Source organism: Anastrepha ludens, chromosome 3 (genome assembly GCF_028408465.1).
Source record: "Anastrepha ludens isolate Willacy chromosome 3, idAnaLude1.1, whole genome shotgun sequence".
NCBI lineage: Eukaryota > Metazoa > Arthropoda > Insecta > Diptera > Tephritidae > Anastrepha > Anastrepha ludens.
The window spans coordinates 115654426-115670285 of NC_071499.1; the positions used below are offsets into that span (position 1 = coordinate 115654426).

General features: G+C 37.5%; 3 protein-coding genes across 3 annotated transcripts; 1 reads left to right on the forward strand and 2 right to left on the reverse strand.

Annotated features, from left to right (window-relative positions):
- Window positions 1-536: 536 nt before the first annotated feature.
- On the reverse strand, window positions 537-3011 carry LOC128858855 (zinc finger protein 616-like). Its single transcript, XM_054095386.1, has 5 exons — window positions 2850-3011; window positions 2249-2459; window positions 1255-2184; window positions 843-1195; window positions 537-785 (listed from the first exon to the last, which is right to left on the reverse strand). Exons 2-5 carry the CDS (start codon window positions 2423-2425, stop codon window positions 635-637), a joined length of 1611 nt encoding a protein of 536 aa, XP_053951361.1. The 5' UTR covers window positions 2426-2459; window positions 2850-3011; the 3' UTR covers window positions 537-634.
- Window positions 3012-3492: 481 nt separating this feature from the next.
- On the forward strand, window positions 3493-6231 carry LOC128858857 (zinc finger protein 493-like). The gene is made up of 4 exons (XM_054095392.1): window positions 3493-3591; window positions 3811-4740; window positions 4800-5152; window positions 5206-6231. Exons 1-4 carry the CDS (start codon window positions 3589-3591, stop codon window positions 5357-5359), a joined length of 1440 nt encoding a protein of 479 aa, XP_053951367.1. The 5' UTR covers window positions 3493-3588; the 3' UTR covers window positions 5360-6231.
- Window positions 6232-13105: 6874 nt separating this feature from the next.
- LOC128858859 (zinc finger protein 260-like) lies at window positions 13106-15267 on the reverse strand. The gene is made up of 4 exons (XM_054095396.1): window positions 14934-15267; window positions 13940-14869; window positions 13523-13875; window positions 13106-13468 (listed from the first exon to the last, which is right to left on the reverse strand). Exons 1-4 carry the CDS (start codon window positions 15126-15128, stop codon window positions 13321-13323), a joined length of 1626 nt encoding a protein of 541 aa, XP_053951371.1. The 5' UTR covers window positions 15129-15267; the 3' UTR covers window positions 13106-13320.
- Between the last annotated feature and the right edge of the window lie 593 nt (window positions 15268-15860).

Sequence of the window (15860 nt, forward strand, 5' to 3'; positions counted from 1 at the left end):
CAGCTTCCTCGAGAGACCGACGTAACTTTGACCCAATTGCGTTCTGGATATTGTAGCAGATTAAACTCCTACTTATCGAGAATCGACCCCGACATCTCAAACACATGTGCAGCATTTGAAGGCACACCGCACGATACTAACCACTTATTCACATGCCTATCAAACCTACGTTTTCTGGATCTACCGTTAGATGAGTTCGACGAAGATGACCGGTGACTATACCGCATATAACGCACAAATTAAATAGGAGTAGCAGCTCGACCAAACACCAAATAAAGGGTGTAAGCGCAAATTATATACATATATATGCTCTTTTCAGCATTACAAGCATAGGACGAGTAGATACATTTCTTGCAGATGTGCTTACTGGAACTGATTACTAGCAACTGCAAATTAAATGCTCCTTAATAATTCAATTAATTTCATCTTTTATAATAATAACTTGACTCGGTCTAGATGAATTCGATTTAGGCTGTAACAACCTAGTAGAATAATTTGCATCGCAAATTAGAAGAAAATGTATCTTAACGCCCGTACTTGATTTGATTTTTTTCCACGTGTTTATTTTGGAAAATTTTATTATATTCTGATAAATCAGACTAATCTAATTTTTTTGTAATGTAAGTTACCAAAATCACGATAAGTTGCTCGCTTCTCTTTTTGCGAAAAATATCTCCTTCACAGTTGTTGTTTTAGCAAGTGAGTCTTTAGGTTTTTTATTCAATGGAAAATTAACGCGCCGTTTTTGGACAACTGGTTTGAGATCGATTTCTGTTGATTGCATTCTGGAAGATAATTTAATTTACTAAAGCAGTTTTTGGTTATTTTTTTTTTTTACTTACACTTTCTTTAATACGGCCAACGTTGGTACATCTTTCGTGTAAGCTTTTACACCAGAAGCCTCTAAAGCAGCAAATTCATCGGGATGTGCCTTTTTTAAGTGAGAACGGACAGTCGATCTATTAGCATACGTATTTTCACAAAATTCACAAGGATATAGTCTTAGGCCGCTGTGCCGTATTAAATGACTCTTCAGACCCATAGCGCGTTTGAAAGTACTCCCACAATAATCACATTTGTGGGGCTTTTTATCGGAATGTACAACCATATGTCGACGTAAGGTTATGCGTGAGCTTAGTTTTAAGCCGCACTTACTACAAGTGAATTTATTGGGATTATGTATATCCATATGACTCTATAAATAATATTGTAATGAACACCATTTTACGCCTTCAATATCTATTTGTTTCTTACCTTTAGACGCTTCTTCATTTTAAAGGTTTTGTTACATACTTCGCATTCAAAAGGTGCGAAGTCGCTGTGCACATGCATATGCAACCGCAGACGAGCTTTCGTTCGGCAACCTTCTCCACATTCTTCACATATAAACGGTCGGCTATCTTCGTGCACATACTTTATATGTTTGGCCACATAATATTTTTCTTGAAATTTTTGGCCACATTCTGGGCATGGAAATATACGCCTCTCCGACAGTGGCCGATGTGAGATTATGTGGCGATCTAGTACATGTTTACCTACGAAGGATTTAGGACATTCAGGACATTGTAAGGGTTCCAAATCTCGTCCATGTACTTTTTTCAAATGTGTACGGTAATTGCTCAAGCGTTGGAACTGTGTTGAACAGTCGCCACAGAAGAATTCGTCTTCCATTGATTCTTCCATAGAACTAAGTAACCCTGATTCACATGTTTCGTTAAGCTGTCTTGTACTATGTTGTTCATTAAGATCATATATCGTCTCGTCTTCAGCTGCCTCTATACTAATGGTTTCTTCACTGTTGTTTAGAGAATTAACGCTCTCTACTTCGCTAGCAATGCTTTCAACGTCATCAACAAGAGGATCCTGCAATTCACCTTTGCCTTCAAACACCATTTCACTCTCACATTTCACAACACTATCTCCTGGAACGTCTATATCCTCATCAGCCAATATATTTTCATCGGCTGATTTTGTTTCCGAGAGATCAAACATAAATAAATCGTCCTCAAATACGTTAAATTTCTCTCGAAATACTTTCAAATCCAATGTTTTTCGGTCTGATTGTTGAATAGCATCATACATATCTTGCACAGTTTTTACACGCTCAGAAAATTTAGCCAAGGTTGAAACCAATGAAAAACATTGCGCACAAAGCGAATGAGGAAGATCGTCATCCTGTTCGATCTAAATAAATAATATAAAATGCATTGTTTCCTTTTTATCTTACATATTTGTTTTAAATATTTACATAAACTTGAAAAAACTCTTCTATGGTGGCAAGAAGTTGACTGTGGTTGCTAGCAGAAATTGCAGGCGTTAGTGCTATATTCTCTTCCGAAAACACATCAATATATCGCGTGTCCTCTTTAGCACAGAGGCGGCACCAAAACTTCCAATTATTATTTGCGATAACGTTTCTGGACATCTCGAAGGTATTCCACACCAATTTCCTACAGTTCCTATGAACGAACAATGTAGATCAAGAATGATAGAGAAAATAATTGCGCCTTCCGAATTCGCCGTGTCGTAAGAGCACATGAATAAACAAGCAAAAGGAAGGGGAATTACTTGTTTGTGAAGAAGAAGAGTAGGCGAAAGCGATAGAGGCAAACAAACACAAGAAATTATACACACACACATACTTTTTGCCACGGCGGCTTCCGCATAAAAGCGCAAATAAACTGCATTTGGAGGCTTTAAGAATTTAATACACGGCATTTCGTTTTCATTAGTTTGCTTAGTTAAAATCTCACATATCATAACACTATCACGCCATTCTCTAAATTTTCACAAACATGTAATTTTTCCTACTTTTGTTTGTTTTGTATTGCGAACTGAGATGAACTCACTCTTGTGAAAATCGGGAAATATAAAGTGACTGCTTTTTAATGGCGCCACCGTAGATACCCAATTCGCCTTGATTGAAAATGCAACGTACGAATTCGCCGTGTCGTAAGAGCCCATAAATTAACAAGCAAAAGGAATGGGAATAACTTATTTGTGAAGAAAAGTAGGCGAAAGGAATGGGAAAAGCCAAACACAAGAAATTATACGCACACACACACCTTGCCACGGCGTCTTCCGCGTAAAAACGTCAAAACTGCATTTGAAGGCTTCATATTCATTTAACAGTTTACCACGCAGCACTTCGTTTGCAATAGATTCATATTCCCATTCATTGAATTTTCACAAATATGTTATTTCTCCTACTTTTGTTCGTTGGTTTTGTATTTCAAAGGGAGCTACGTCAAAGTAAGTAACTGTTTTTTAATGGCGCCACCTTCAGTACTCAATTCATCTTGGGAACCTGACGTCAGACCAGGCAAATTCGCGAAGAATTAAGTAACTGTTTTTTAATGGCGCCACGTATGGTACTCAATTCGCCTTGCCTAGATGTTTGTCAAACTCACACATACGTGCCTGTCAAAGAAAGAGGATGAAGAAGAGTGTTTCTATCTGAATATTTGTACAATGATAAGTAATTCCTAAACATTACTTACATTGTTCATTCGTAGGAACTGTAGGAAATTGGTGTGGACTTTATTTGGATGTGGAATACCTTCGAGATGTCCAGAAACGTTATCGCAAATGGTAATTGGAAGTTTTGGTGCCGCCTCTGTGCTAAAGAGGACACACGAAATATTGATGTGTTTTCGGAAGAGAATAAAACACTAACGCCTGCAATCTCTGCTAGCAACCACAGTCAACTCCTTGTCACCATAGAAGAGTTTTTTTTTTAAAGTTTACGTAAATATTTAAAACAAATATCCAAGATAAAAAAAAACAATGAATTTTATGTTAATTATTTAGATCGAACAGGATGACGATCTTCCCCATTCCCTTTGTGCGCAATGTTTTTCATTGGTTTCAACCTTGGTTAAATTTTCTGAGCTGGTAAAAACTGTGCAAGATATGTATGATGCTATTCAACAATCAGACCGAAAAACATTGGATTTGAAAGTATTTCGAGAGAAATTTAACGTATTTGAGGACGATTTATTTATGTTTGATCTCTCGGAAACAAAATCAGCCGATGAAAATATATTGGCTGATGAGGATATAGACGTTCCAGGAGATAGTGTTGTGAAATGTGAGAGTGAAATGGTGTTTGAAGGCAAAGGTGAATTGCAGGATCCTCTTGTTGATGACGTTGAAAGCATTGCTAGCGAAGTAGAGAGCGTTAATTCTCTAAACAACAGTGAAGAAACCATTAGTATAGAGACAGCTGAAGACGAGACGATATATGATCTTAATGAACAACATAGTACAAGACAGCTTAACGAAACATGTGAATCAGGGTTACTTAGTTCTATGGAAGAATCAATGGAAGACGAATTCTTCTGTGGCGACTGTTCAACACAGTTCCAACGCTTGAGCAATTACCGTACACATTTGAAAAAAGTACATGGACGAGATTTGGAACCCTTACAATGTCCTGAATGTCCTAAATCCTTCGTAGGTAAACATGTACTAGATCGCCACATAATCTCACATCGGCCACTGTCGGAGAGGCGTATATTTCCATGCCCAGAATGTGGCCTAAAATTTCAAGAAAAATATTATGTGGCCAAACATATAAAGTATGTGCACGAAGATAGCCGTCCGTTTATATGTGAAGAATGTGGAGAAGGTTGCCGAACAAAATCTAGTCTGAGGATGCATATGCATGTGCACAGCGATTTCGCACCTTTTGAATGCGAAGTATGTAAGAAAACCTTTAAAATGAAGAAGCGTCTAAAGGTAAGAAACAAATAGATATTGAAGGCGTAAAATGGTGTTCATTAAAACATTATTTATAGAGTCATATGGATATACATAATCCCAATAAATTCACCTGTAGTAAGTGCGGCTTAAAACTTAGCTCACGCATAACCTTACGTCGACATATGGTTGTACATTCTGATAAAAAGCCCCACAAATGTGATTATTGTGGGAGTACTTTCAAACGCGCTATGGAACTGAAGAGTCATTTAATACTTCACAGCGGCCTAAGACTATATCCTTGTGAATTCTGTGAAAACACGTTTACTAGTAGATCGAATTGCCGTTCTCACTTAAAAAAGGCACATCCCGATGAATTTGCTGCTTTAGAAGCTTCTGGTGTAAAAGCTTACACGAAAGATGTACCAACGTTAGCCGTATTAAAGAAATTGTAAGTAAAAAAAATTATCCAAAACTGCTTTAGTAAATTAAATTATCTTCCAGAATACAATCAACAGAAATCGATCTTAAACCAGTTTCCAAAAAACGGCGCGTTAATTTTCCATTGAATAAAAAACCTAAAGACTCACTTGCTAAAACAACAACAACCGTGAAGGAGATATTTTTCGCAAAAAGAGAAGCCAGCCATTTATCGTGATTTTGGGAACTCTTGGGGACTTTGGGAACCCTTTTTGGGTGTTTGGCCGAGCTCCTCCTCCTATTTGTGGTGTGCGCCTTGATATTGTTCCACAAATGGGTAACTTACATTACAAGAAATTAGATTAGTCTGATTTATCGGAATATAATAAAATTTTCCAAAATAAACACGTGGAAAAAAATCAAATCAAGTACGGGCGTTAAGATACATTTTCTTCTAATTTGCGATGCAAATTATTCTATTAGGTTGTTACAGCCTAAATCGAATTCATGTAGACCGAGTCAAGTTATTATTATAAAAGATGAAATTAATTGAATTATTAAGGAACATTTAATTTGCAGTTGCTAGTAATCAGTTCCAGTAAGCACATACCTATGTATGTAATAAATGTGTGGAGTTGCTTGTCTCCCATCGGTCGCGTCCTCAGGTCGTGGATCGAGGAACGCAGTGTGTGAAAGTGTTTAACTCGAATCGAGCGGCTTCTCGGCCAGCGTCTGTTTTCCACGTTAAGAACGGCTGGGCAGACGTCAAATACATCCAAAGAATGCAGCAGCATTAAAAACTCCAATAGTGGAGGAATGGCAGAAAATACCGAACGTATACGACATAAACAAATTAGTCTATTCCATGAAGCAGTCTCTGCAAAATGTTATTGAATCTTGCTGTTATCATACCAAATATTAAATAAATGAAAAAAAAATTACGTATTCACATCATGTATTTAATAAAAAAAACGTGTATTAAAGTTTGTAAAAACAATTTATTGACAGTGTCGAAATAGTGTGTAACTTGTTTTTAATGCTTAAGTAGTTGTTTTTCCAAAGAATTGAAATTGTTTTATTAATTCCCTTTAAATGCTGTAAATAAATATGAATCAGTACAAAAGCGAAGTCAAAGATAAAAAAGAGTGCTATTTTTTTCTATTGAAATTGAGAAATAACTTGGGGAATAACTTGTTTGTGAAGAAGAAGCGGAGAAAGTTAATGTATAGAGAAGTCTCAATGAAAAAAAATTCTTTATCAAGGGAACATAGAAATGCACATTCAAATGCCTTGCAAAATGCCGTCGGCCATTCGTCAATTGGATTTTCTACAGAAGCCAAAAACTGTGCAGAGCAATATACTAAAGAGAGAACTCCCTAGAATCAGGTCTGTTAAAAGTTTACCACACCACGGCGCACAGTGCGGCCGATTCCCGAAAAGCTGGCCAAAACTCAAAAAATTAAGTAATTGATTCAAAATTTCTTATTCGGGGGTTGTCGGGGTCGCTGATTACGAATTTGATCTTAAAATTTTGAAAATCCACCCCCTTTCCACCCCTATTGGCCACCCCCTCACGTGAAATAGCGTATATTCTAGAACATAATCAAGATGCATGTTAATGTATATGTTTTCGGGGTCGCTGATTACGAATTTGATCTTAAAATTTTGAAAATCCACCCCCTTCCACCCCTTCACGTGAAATAGCGTATATTCTAGAACATAATCAAGATGCATGTTAATTTATGTTTTCAGGGTCGCTGATTACGAATTTGATCTTAAAATTTTGAAAATCCACCCCCTTCCACCCCTATTGACAGTTTGAAAACTCAAATTTTATAAAAAAAATTGCAAAAAATGTATCTACGTATTGCTGCAGCTAAAAATTTTCTGTCGAGGTATTGATATGTACTAAAGATTTCTCGTATTTTATTACCCTTCCGAAGATGATTCCATTTGGTTTTGTTCAATTTACTCCATTACAAAATCTTTCAAATGTGTACAACTTTCACTATTCATCGACAGTAATACGATGCTCAAACGAAGGCCACGTTGCGACTGAAAATACAGAGGATACTTAGGGTACAGGACGTTGCTATGAACGGTTTTCACTACTCAAGGCATTACTGTAGCCAACCCAAAGACAAAAAAACTCTATCTAGAAACTTTTTTTTTCGACTTTTGGCCAGCTTTTTGGGAATCGGCCGCACTGTGCGGCGGCGGTTAGACTTCATTTTTAACACACTTTTATTAGGTCGGGTTGTATGTATGTATGTAACGGAATCTTTGAGCTTAATTTTCACTGGCTTCTAAAAATCTGATCGACTTGAAATTTTGCACACCTATCAAGGACCGATGACAATGCAATAATTTGATAAAAGTTTTCCATTATTCTTATTAGAATTGCCAGGATTAATATTTTCTTTTTTTACTGTGGGCAAAAAGTAAGGTGAATTTGGTTGTAAAATGAAAAATCTTTATTTATTCTTGTAAATCAGTTTCTCAGGCTCCCTCCACGAAATAAGTTCTTCATCCCAATTACTTCTATATCACGGCCAATAAATGCATACCTCTAGACTCACAGTCGATAAGAAAGGAATTAAATATAACACGAATATATCGAATCATTTATTCACTGACTGCAATGATAACAATAATTTTCATTCATATGTAAATTGAGGGTACTTCCAGATATTTTAAAGCCGGATGGCTCACGATTAAATTCTGATAGAAATAAAACGACTGGCTATTTTTACGATCCAAGCGGAAGTGACTTCCATTTTATTCTTTCTTCCATTTGTCATTTCGGGTTGCCTTATTTTACTTAATACTACATCTCTTCTTAGCATTACTCTACGTTTACATTATTGGGTGTATCTTATACTATGCCTACACTTACATTAACATACATTCCATCAATAGGCGACCTTAAGGGTTTTACAACTCGGCCAAACCTGATAAGTGATCGCCCTCGATCATTCGCGGTTCATCAAACTCAGAATAATCTCCTAGGGGATCACTTTCCAACTCTATGCATTCATCGGGTTGCTGAACCCACCTTTTTATGCGGTGAGCCTCGATAACCCCATCATACGGAAGCTGGGTGAGCTGACAACCGCCAATGTCGCGGACAACATACCTGTCGTTTCCTAAACTTTTGTGAATGACATAAGGACCTCGATATCGGGGTATAAATTTCTTGTTACTACCAGCCGTGGTGTCTACATTCCTTATGACCCCTTTAGGAACCAGTGACTCCTGGATAAGGCTAGTCGGACTACCGGTATCAAATAAAGCCATTAAATCTATAACTAAAGGTTCAACATCGGTTTTTAATACTATACTTACATAATTCAATGCGCCAACCACGTCATGGTCTGTATCCACTTGTACGGCAGCAACTTCTCGGGGCTTCAAAACTTTTGGTGGGTTCGGGCAGGATCGGTGATCGTGCCCCATCTTCCAACATCGGAAACAGGCGTCATTTGGTCGCATAGGGTAAGGGCAGTTGGGTTTGATGTGGCCATCCTTCGAACAATTGTAGCACTTTATTTTTTGTTCGGCTGCTGGTTTTGTTGTTTTGGGAGCTGCTGTCTGTGCCGTGCCAACTGCAAAATATTTGTTTTGGAAACGGATCACCAGCGTCTTGAATTCGTCTAAGGTTCGGGCCGTCATAAGGATATGCGAGTTTGGGACATTCCCGATTCCATCACTAATAAAATCAATAACCTCAAGATCGCTGACATTGGCTCGTTTTCCTAAGGCTTGCATTGTCAGCACATAACAGTGCAGCGACTCATCTTTCCGCTTCCAGCGACGTTGTGCCAACATCTTATATATCTCATGCCGTGTGACGGATATGTCGAATTCGTCTTTTAGCGCTTTCCTTAGCGCACCATAGTTCAACGCTACTGTTGTCGTCAGGAAAACTTTCGCCGTGCCCGTCAGCGAACGACGAAGTGCAAGCAGTTTAAATCGGTCGTCAGCTCCAGTCGATTCCATTAGATCCTCAAAATCTTTTAGGAATTGGTTCACCGTTAAAGTGACATCATCTCCACTGAATTTGGGGATGGCATGTTCAAGGTCCCCAAATTCCAGACGCCGTATACTCTGATTTTTCGGACGGCCTTCGAGTTCTTCGATTTGTTTGGCCAGCTTGAGAATTTCTACCCGCTTTTGCAAAGCTGCGATCTCTTCATCTAGACCAATAAACATACTAGTCCGTCCACAGTTTCTAATATTGGTAGCGTCAGCAGCGGCACGTACGTCAGCAGCGGCACGTACATCAGTAGCGGCAGAGTCAAAAACATCAGAAGCGGCAATAATATCAATAGCGGCAGTAGCACTAATAGCAGCATTAGTGTCAGTACCGGCAGTGTCGTCAGCAGAGGTGAAAACGTCGGCAGTAGCAGTGGCATCAACAGCGGCAGTACCAGCAGTAGCGGCAGAATTTAAATTATCGTCATTTCTTAAAATTTCCGTGCTCCGAGTGGCTCCTACCACATCCTGCAGCAATCGGCGCAATTGGGTTGTCGTTGCTGTAGTTGGAAATTCCACACCAGCCTCAGTCAGCACGTTAGTTAGTTCTTGGCGAATATTTGCCATTATCTCGCAAAATATTAAAGTTATCTTTAAAATGTGTAGTTTATTGGGTTGCGTTTGCACAACCCCACACCTGAGTTGTAAATTGAGGGTACTTCCAGATATTTTAAAGCCGGATGGCTCACGATTAAATTCTGATAGAAATAAAACGACTGGCTATTTTTACGATCCAAGCGGAAGTGACTTCCATTTTATTCTTTCTTCCATTTGTCATTTCGGGTTGCCTTATTTTACTTAATACTACATCTCTTCTTAGCATTACTCTACGTTTACATTATTGGGTGTATCTTATACTATGCCTACACTTACATTAACATACATTCCATCAATAGGCGACCTTAAGGGTTTTACACATAATAAAAAAAAATAGTTTAAAGAAACTAAAAAACACGCTTTTTTGCTAATCGAACTAAAAAGTAGAAAATAAAAAATAGTTTAAAAAAACTAAAATACACGCTTTTATTGCTAATCGAACTAAAAAGTAGAAAATAAATTTGAATGACAAAGGGACCTATAATGAAGTAATAGCAAATCGAACGATCAGTCATAGTCAACTACCTCAGAACAGAATTATAACAAAAATTAAGATACAAATAGAGTAATTCAAATTAGAGTGACTCGTCTCTATACATTAACGGTATCTGAAAGAAGAGTAGGCGAAAGCAATGGAAACAGCCAAACACAAGAAATCATACGCACACACACACCTTGCCACGGCGTCTTCCGCATAAAAATGCAAATAAACTGCAAGTGGAGGCTTTATATTAATTTGTTAACAATTTGTTAATTTAACAATTTAACATGCGGCACTTCGTTTTCATTAGTTTGATTAGTTTAAATCTAATTAGTTTACCAAGCCATTCACTGAATTTTCTCAAACATGTAATTTCTCCTACTTTTTTTGTTTTGTATTGCGAAGGGAGATGACGTCAGAGTAAAGTAACCGTTTTTTAATGGCGCCACCTTCAGTACTCAATTCTCCTTGGGTCAGATTAATGTAAACAAGAAAATTGATACATTGAAAAGAAAATGAAATGAAATAAGAAAATGAAAAAATCTGCAATTGCGTCAACTCAAACTGGGTTATGTCAAATTGATTGAAAGCAGAGTACGGGTACCGCGATAAGCGCAACCTTCTGTATCCTCAATCTTCATCACACTTTTTGGATACACTGTTTCAAATATATTTTCAAAAATTACTTTCATTAATTATAATTAAGTACTATGCATGTCTTTGTCTCAATTCTGCTAGGCTGTTACAAAAAAGTTATTCTTAGTTGTGCCCAGCGCGTTGATCATTAAAACATATTAAACATTTTAAGTTTAAAGTTGTTTTAATTGTAAATTTTTATTTCAAGCTGCAACTTGTGCTTTTTCATATACAGTAATGTGAAGAGTGAGTTTTGACATTGAAAATAAATTGAATTTTTCGATTTCAATAGAAAAAAATAGCCCTCTTTTTTATCTTTGACTTCGCTTTTGTACTGATTCATATTTATTGACATCATTTAAACGTAATTAATAAAAAAAAAATTCAAATTCTTTGGAAAAACAACTACTAACGCAATAGAAACAAGTTACACACTATTTCGACACTATCAATAAACTGTTTTTACAAATTTTAATACAGGGTTTTTTTATAAAATACATAATGTGAATACGTAATTTTTAATTAACTTAATATTTGGTATGATAACTGCCGGCTTCAATAAAATTTTGCAGAGGCTTTTTCATGGAATAGACCAACTTGTTTATGTCGTATACGCCCTGTATTTTCTGCCATTCCTCCACTATTGCAGTTTTTAATGCTGCTGCATTCTTTGGATATCTTTTAGCGATTTTTTTTTAAAAGGCACACAAATTTTCAATCACATTTATGTCGAGACTCCACATCTGCACATTATGCTTTGGATCGTTATCTTGATAAAATTTGGTTTTTTCTCACTGATAAACCCAAATTTGTTTAGCACTACCGACTTTTTTTCCAATATATTTAAATAAAGTCTCCTACTTGATGCACTTGGAATTCACCCCCAAACCATAACGGGATTTCTTTCAAATTTAAACGTGGGAATTATATTTCCATTTTGCAAAGCTGCCAATAGCTTGCGCCATATTCTAGTCGGCCTATTCTTGTAATACAGCATTATTTTTGTCTCATCTTAAAATATAACGTCGTCCCAATATTCGTCTGGTTTGGAAATGTGGTTCAAAGCTTTAATAAAGAGCAATCTCAACCTAACTTGAGCGACCAACTGAATGGCGACGAACTGAGGACGTCCTTCAAGGCCTGCCATGGTTTTACCGAGACGGGGCAACTATAGCAATATCTCAACCGCAGTTTCTGTGGGGTATTAAACCACATACCAATGGGACTGTCTCTACAGCTACCAGCTCACATCATAATTCCAAATGTTTCCAGAGACGCATTGCCAGAATCTTACTGGACTCAGATTCCGGCATACTTTTATACTACAATATACTATAATGTCGTCAACTCCCCGTTTCGAGTTCTTTAGTCCGGGGATTTTCAGCCGTTTTTAACCAGGTAAATAGACGCTGACCGAGAAAAAAAGGATCAGACAGTGTACAGACAGGCCATTAACGACATTCATCGGGAGACCCTTACCACCTTCTTAAGCTCCCGACATCCGAATGCCGTTATCGGAGTCCAACCACCACCTATTGCAGACGAAGAGCTCCAGCTTCTCCGAGAGTCCCGCGTAACCTTGGCACAATTACGTTCTGGATACTGTAGCAGGTTAAACTCCTACCTATCCAGAATCGACCCCGACATACTAAACATATGTCCAGCATGTGAAGGTACCCCGCACGACACTAACCACCTTTTCACATGCCCCATCAAACCCACTCATCTCACACCTCTCTCCCTCTGGACCCAACCCGTCGAAACAGCCAGTTTCCTGGGCCTACCGTTCGATGAGCTAGACGAAGACGACCGGTAATTACACTACACTGACAGGGCGAAGATACTGCTACAACAACAACAACAACAACGCTGATCGAGAAGCCGCTCGATTCGAGATAGACACTTTCGGATTCGATGGTTTGCTTGGTGATACTATCAGCACCTTCAAGCAGGTGTTTTGGTCCGTGAGTGGTATTTTATTTCCCACTTACCTTGCATATCTGCCGAGCATTCGCCGCTCCGCGACGTGACGACTCGTCCACACATTTACTACAGATGTGCTTACTGGAACTGATTACTAGCAACCGCAACGTAAATGTTCCTTAATAATTCAATTTATTTCATCTTTTATAATAATAATTTGACTCGGTCTACATGAACTCGATTTAGGCTGTAAAAACCAAATAAAATAATTTGCATCGCAAATTAAAAGAATATGTGTCTTAACGCCCGTACTTGATTTGATTTTTTTCCACGTGTTTATTTTGGAAAATTTTATTATATTCCGATTAATCAGACTAATCTAATTTTATAGTAATGTAAAAGTTACCCATTTGTGGAACAATATCAAGGCGCACACCACAAATAGGAGGAGGAGCTCGGCCAAATACCCAAAAAGGGTGTACGCGCCAAATATATATATGTATATATATATATATAAGTTCCCAAAATCACGATAAATGGCTGGCTTCTCTTTTTGCGAAAAATATCTCCTTTACGGTTGTTGTATCACGTGAGTCTTTAGTTTTTTTGTTCAATGGAAAATTAACGCGCCGTTTTTGAACAACTGGTTTAAGATCGATTTCTGTTGATTGTATTCTGGAAGATAATTTAATTTACTAAAGCAGTTTTTGTGTAAATTTTTTTACTTACACTTTCTTTAATACGGCCAACTTTGGTACATCTTTCGTGTAAGCTTTTACACCAGAAGCCTCTAAAGCAGCGAATTCATCAAGATGTATTTTTTTTAAGTGGGAACGGCAACTGGATCTGCTAGTAAACGTGTTTTCACAGAACTCACAAGGATATAGTCTTAGGCCGCTGTGCAGTATTAAATGATTCTTCAGACCCTTAGCGCGTTTGAAAGCAGTCCCACAATAATCACATTTGTGGGGCTTTATATCGGAATGTACAACCATATGTCGCCGTAGGGTTATGCGTGAGCTTAGTTGTAAGCCGCACTTACTACAGGTGAATTTACTGGAACTATGTATATCCATATGACTCTATAAATAATGTTTTAATTGAATGATGTTCATTTTATGTCTTGCATATCTATTTGTTTCTTACATTTAGGCGCTTCTTCATTTTAAAGGTTTTCTTACATACTTCACATTCAAAAGGCGCAAAGTCGCTGTGTACAAGCATATGCATCCTCAGACTAGATTTTGTTCGGCAACCTTCTCCACATTCATCACAAATAAACGGACGGCTATCTTCGTGCACATACTTTATATGTTTGGCCACATAATCTTTTTGTTGGAATTTTAGGCCACATTCTGGGCATGGAAATATACGCCTCTCTGATAGTGGCCGATGTGATTTTATGTGGCGATCTAGTACATGTTTACCTACGAAGGATTTAGGACATTCAGGACATTGTAAGGGTTCCAAATCCCTTCCATGTTTTTTCTTCAAATGTGTACGATAATTGCTCAAGCGTTGGAACTGTGTTGAACAGTCGCCACAGAAGAAATCGTCTTCCATTGATTCTTCCATAGAACTAAGTAACCCTGATTCACATGTTTCGTTAAAATTTCTTGCACTATGTTGTCCATTAAGACTATCAACCGTCTCGTCCTCATCTATTTCTATACTAACGGTTTCTTCACTGTTGTTTAGAGAATTAACGCTCTCTACTTCGCTAACAATGCTTTCAACGTCATCAACAAGAGGATCCTGCAATTCACCTTTGCATTCAAATACCATTTCACTTTCACATTTCACAACACTATCTCCTGGAACTTCAATATCCTCATCAGCCAGTATATTTTCATCGGCTGATTTTGTTTGCGAGAGATTGAACATAAATAAATCGTCCTCAAATACGTTAAAGTTCTCTCGAAATACTTTCAAATCCACTGTTTTTCGGTCTGATTGTTGAATAGCATCGTACATATCTTGCACAGTTTTTACACGCTCAGAAAATTTAACCAAGGTTGAAACCAATGAAAAACATTGCGCACAAAGGGAATGGGGAAGATCGTCATCCTGTTCGATCTAAATAATTAACATAAAATTCATTGTTTACTTTTTATCTTGGATATTTGTTTTAAATATTTACGTAAACTTGAAAAAACTCTTCTATGGTGGCAAGAAGTTGACTGTGGTTTCTAGCAGAGATTGCAGGCATTAGTGTTATATTCTCTTCCGACAACACATCAATATTTCCTGTGTCCTCTTTAGCACAGAGGCGGCACCAAAACTTCCAATTACCATTTGCGATAACGTTTCTGGACATCTCGAAGGTATTCCACATCCAAATAAATTCCACACCAATTTCCTACAGCTCCTACGAATGAACAATGTAATACTGAAAACAGTGAACGACGTGCACTGTCTCAGAGATAATCACTGTCCCTTACCGCAGCCCCTACGAGCACAAAAACTCATCCCGTGAGAACAACTGTGTTCTTTTAATTACATATTTACACAATATATCGGTTTGTGTGTGCATGTGTTTGGTTGTATCTACACAATGTTGCCATTGATATTTTTGCTTACACACTTTTTCACACGTTCGCGTTATCAGTTAAAATTTTTAATTTTTTAATAAACCAAAGCCAAAAACCAACAAATGCAAATAGTTCATTTATATATAATTAACATTATTTAACTGTGTTTTTAAGGTATTTTAATAAAAATTATAATTTTTCTAAGTTTATTTTGTAAATGATTTCGAAATATACTGCTTGGCAACACTGTGTGGTGAGAGAGCAATCAACTGACAGGGTTTTATGGGAATTTTTAAATATCGTGAAATAAAATCTACGATACCACGATACGGAAAGAAGGAATTTTTCATTTACATGGGGTTCTCATTAGTTTGATCGGAACAGCTGACAGGGGATTGCGTTTACGTCGTTCACTGCTTTCAACATAATGCTGTTACGATCAAACTAATGAGAACTAATGAACGCAGTTGTTCTCGTTTTTGTGCTCGTTAGGGGCTGCGGTAAGGGACTGCGTACGTTTTTCACAGTTTTCAGCA

Bases quoted from the DNA above. Each gene is read 5' to 3' on its own strand.
- LOC128858859 (XM_054095396.1), bottom strand. From the start codon at position 15,128: ATGTGGAATACCTTCGAGATGTCCAGAAACGTTATCGCAAATGGTAAT. The intron at 13,876-13,939 runs GTAAGAAACAAA...CATTATTTATAG, and splicing joins AAATGAAGAAGCGCCTAAAT to AGTCATATGGATATACATAG. The intron at 13,469-13,522 runs GTAAGTAAAAAA...ATTATCTTCCAG, and splicing joins TTGGCCGTATTAAAGAAAGT to AATACAATCAACAGAAATCG.
- LOC128858855 (XM_054095386.1), bottom strand. From the start codon at position 2,425: ATGTCCAGAAACGTTATCGCAAATAATAATTGGAAGTTTTGGTGCCGC. The intron at 1,196-1,254 runs GTAAGAAACAAA...TATTATTTATAG, and splicing joins AAATGAAGAAGCGTCTAAAG to AGTCATATGGATATACATAA. The intron at 786-842 runs GTAAGTAAAAAA...ATTATCTTCCAG, and splicing joins TTGGCCGTATTAAAGAAAGT to AATGCAATCAACAGAAATCG.
- LOC128858857 (XM_054095392.1), top strand. The intron at 4,741-4,799 runs GTAAGAAACAAA...CATTATTTATAG, and splicing joins AAATGAAGAAGCGTCTAAAG to AGTCATATGGATATACATAA. The intron at 5,153-5,205 runs GTAAGTAAAAAA...ATTATCTTCCAG, and splicing joins TTAGCCGTATTAAAGAAATT to AATACAATCAACAGAAATCG.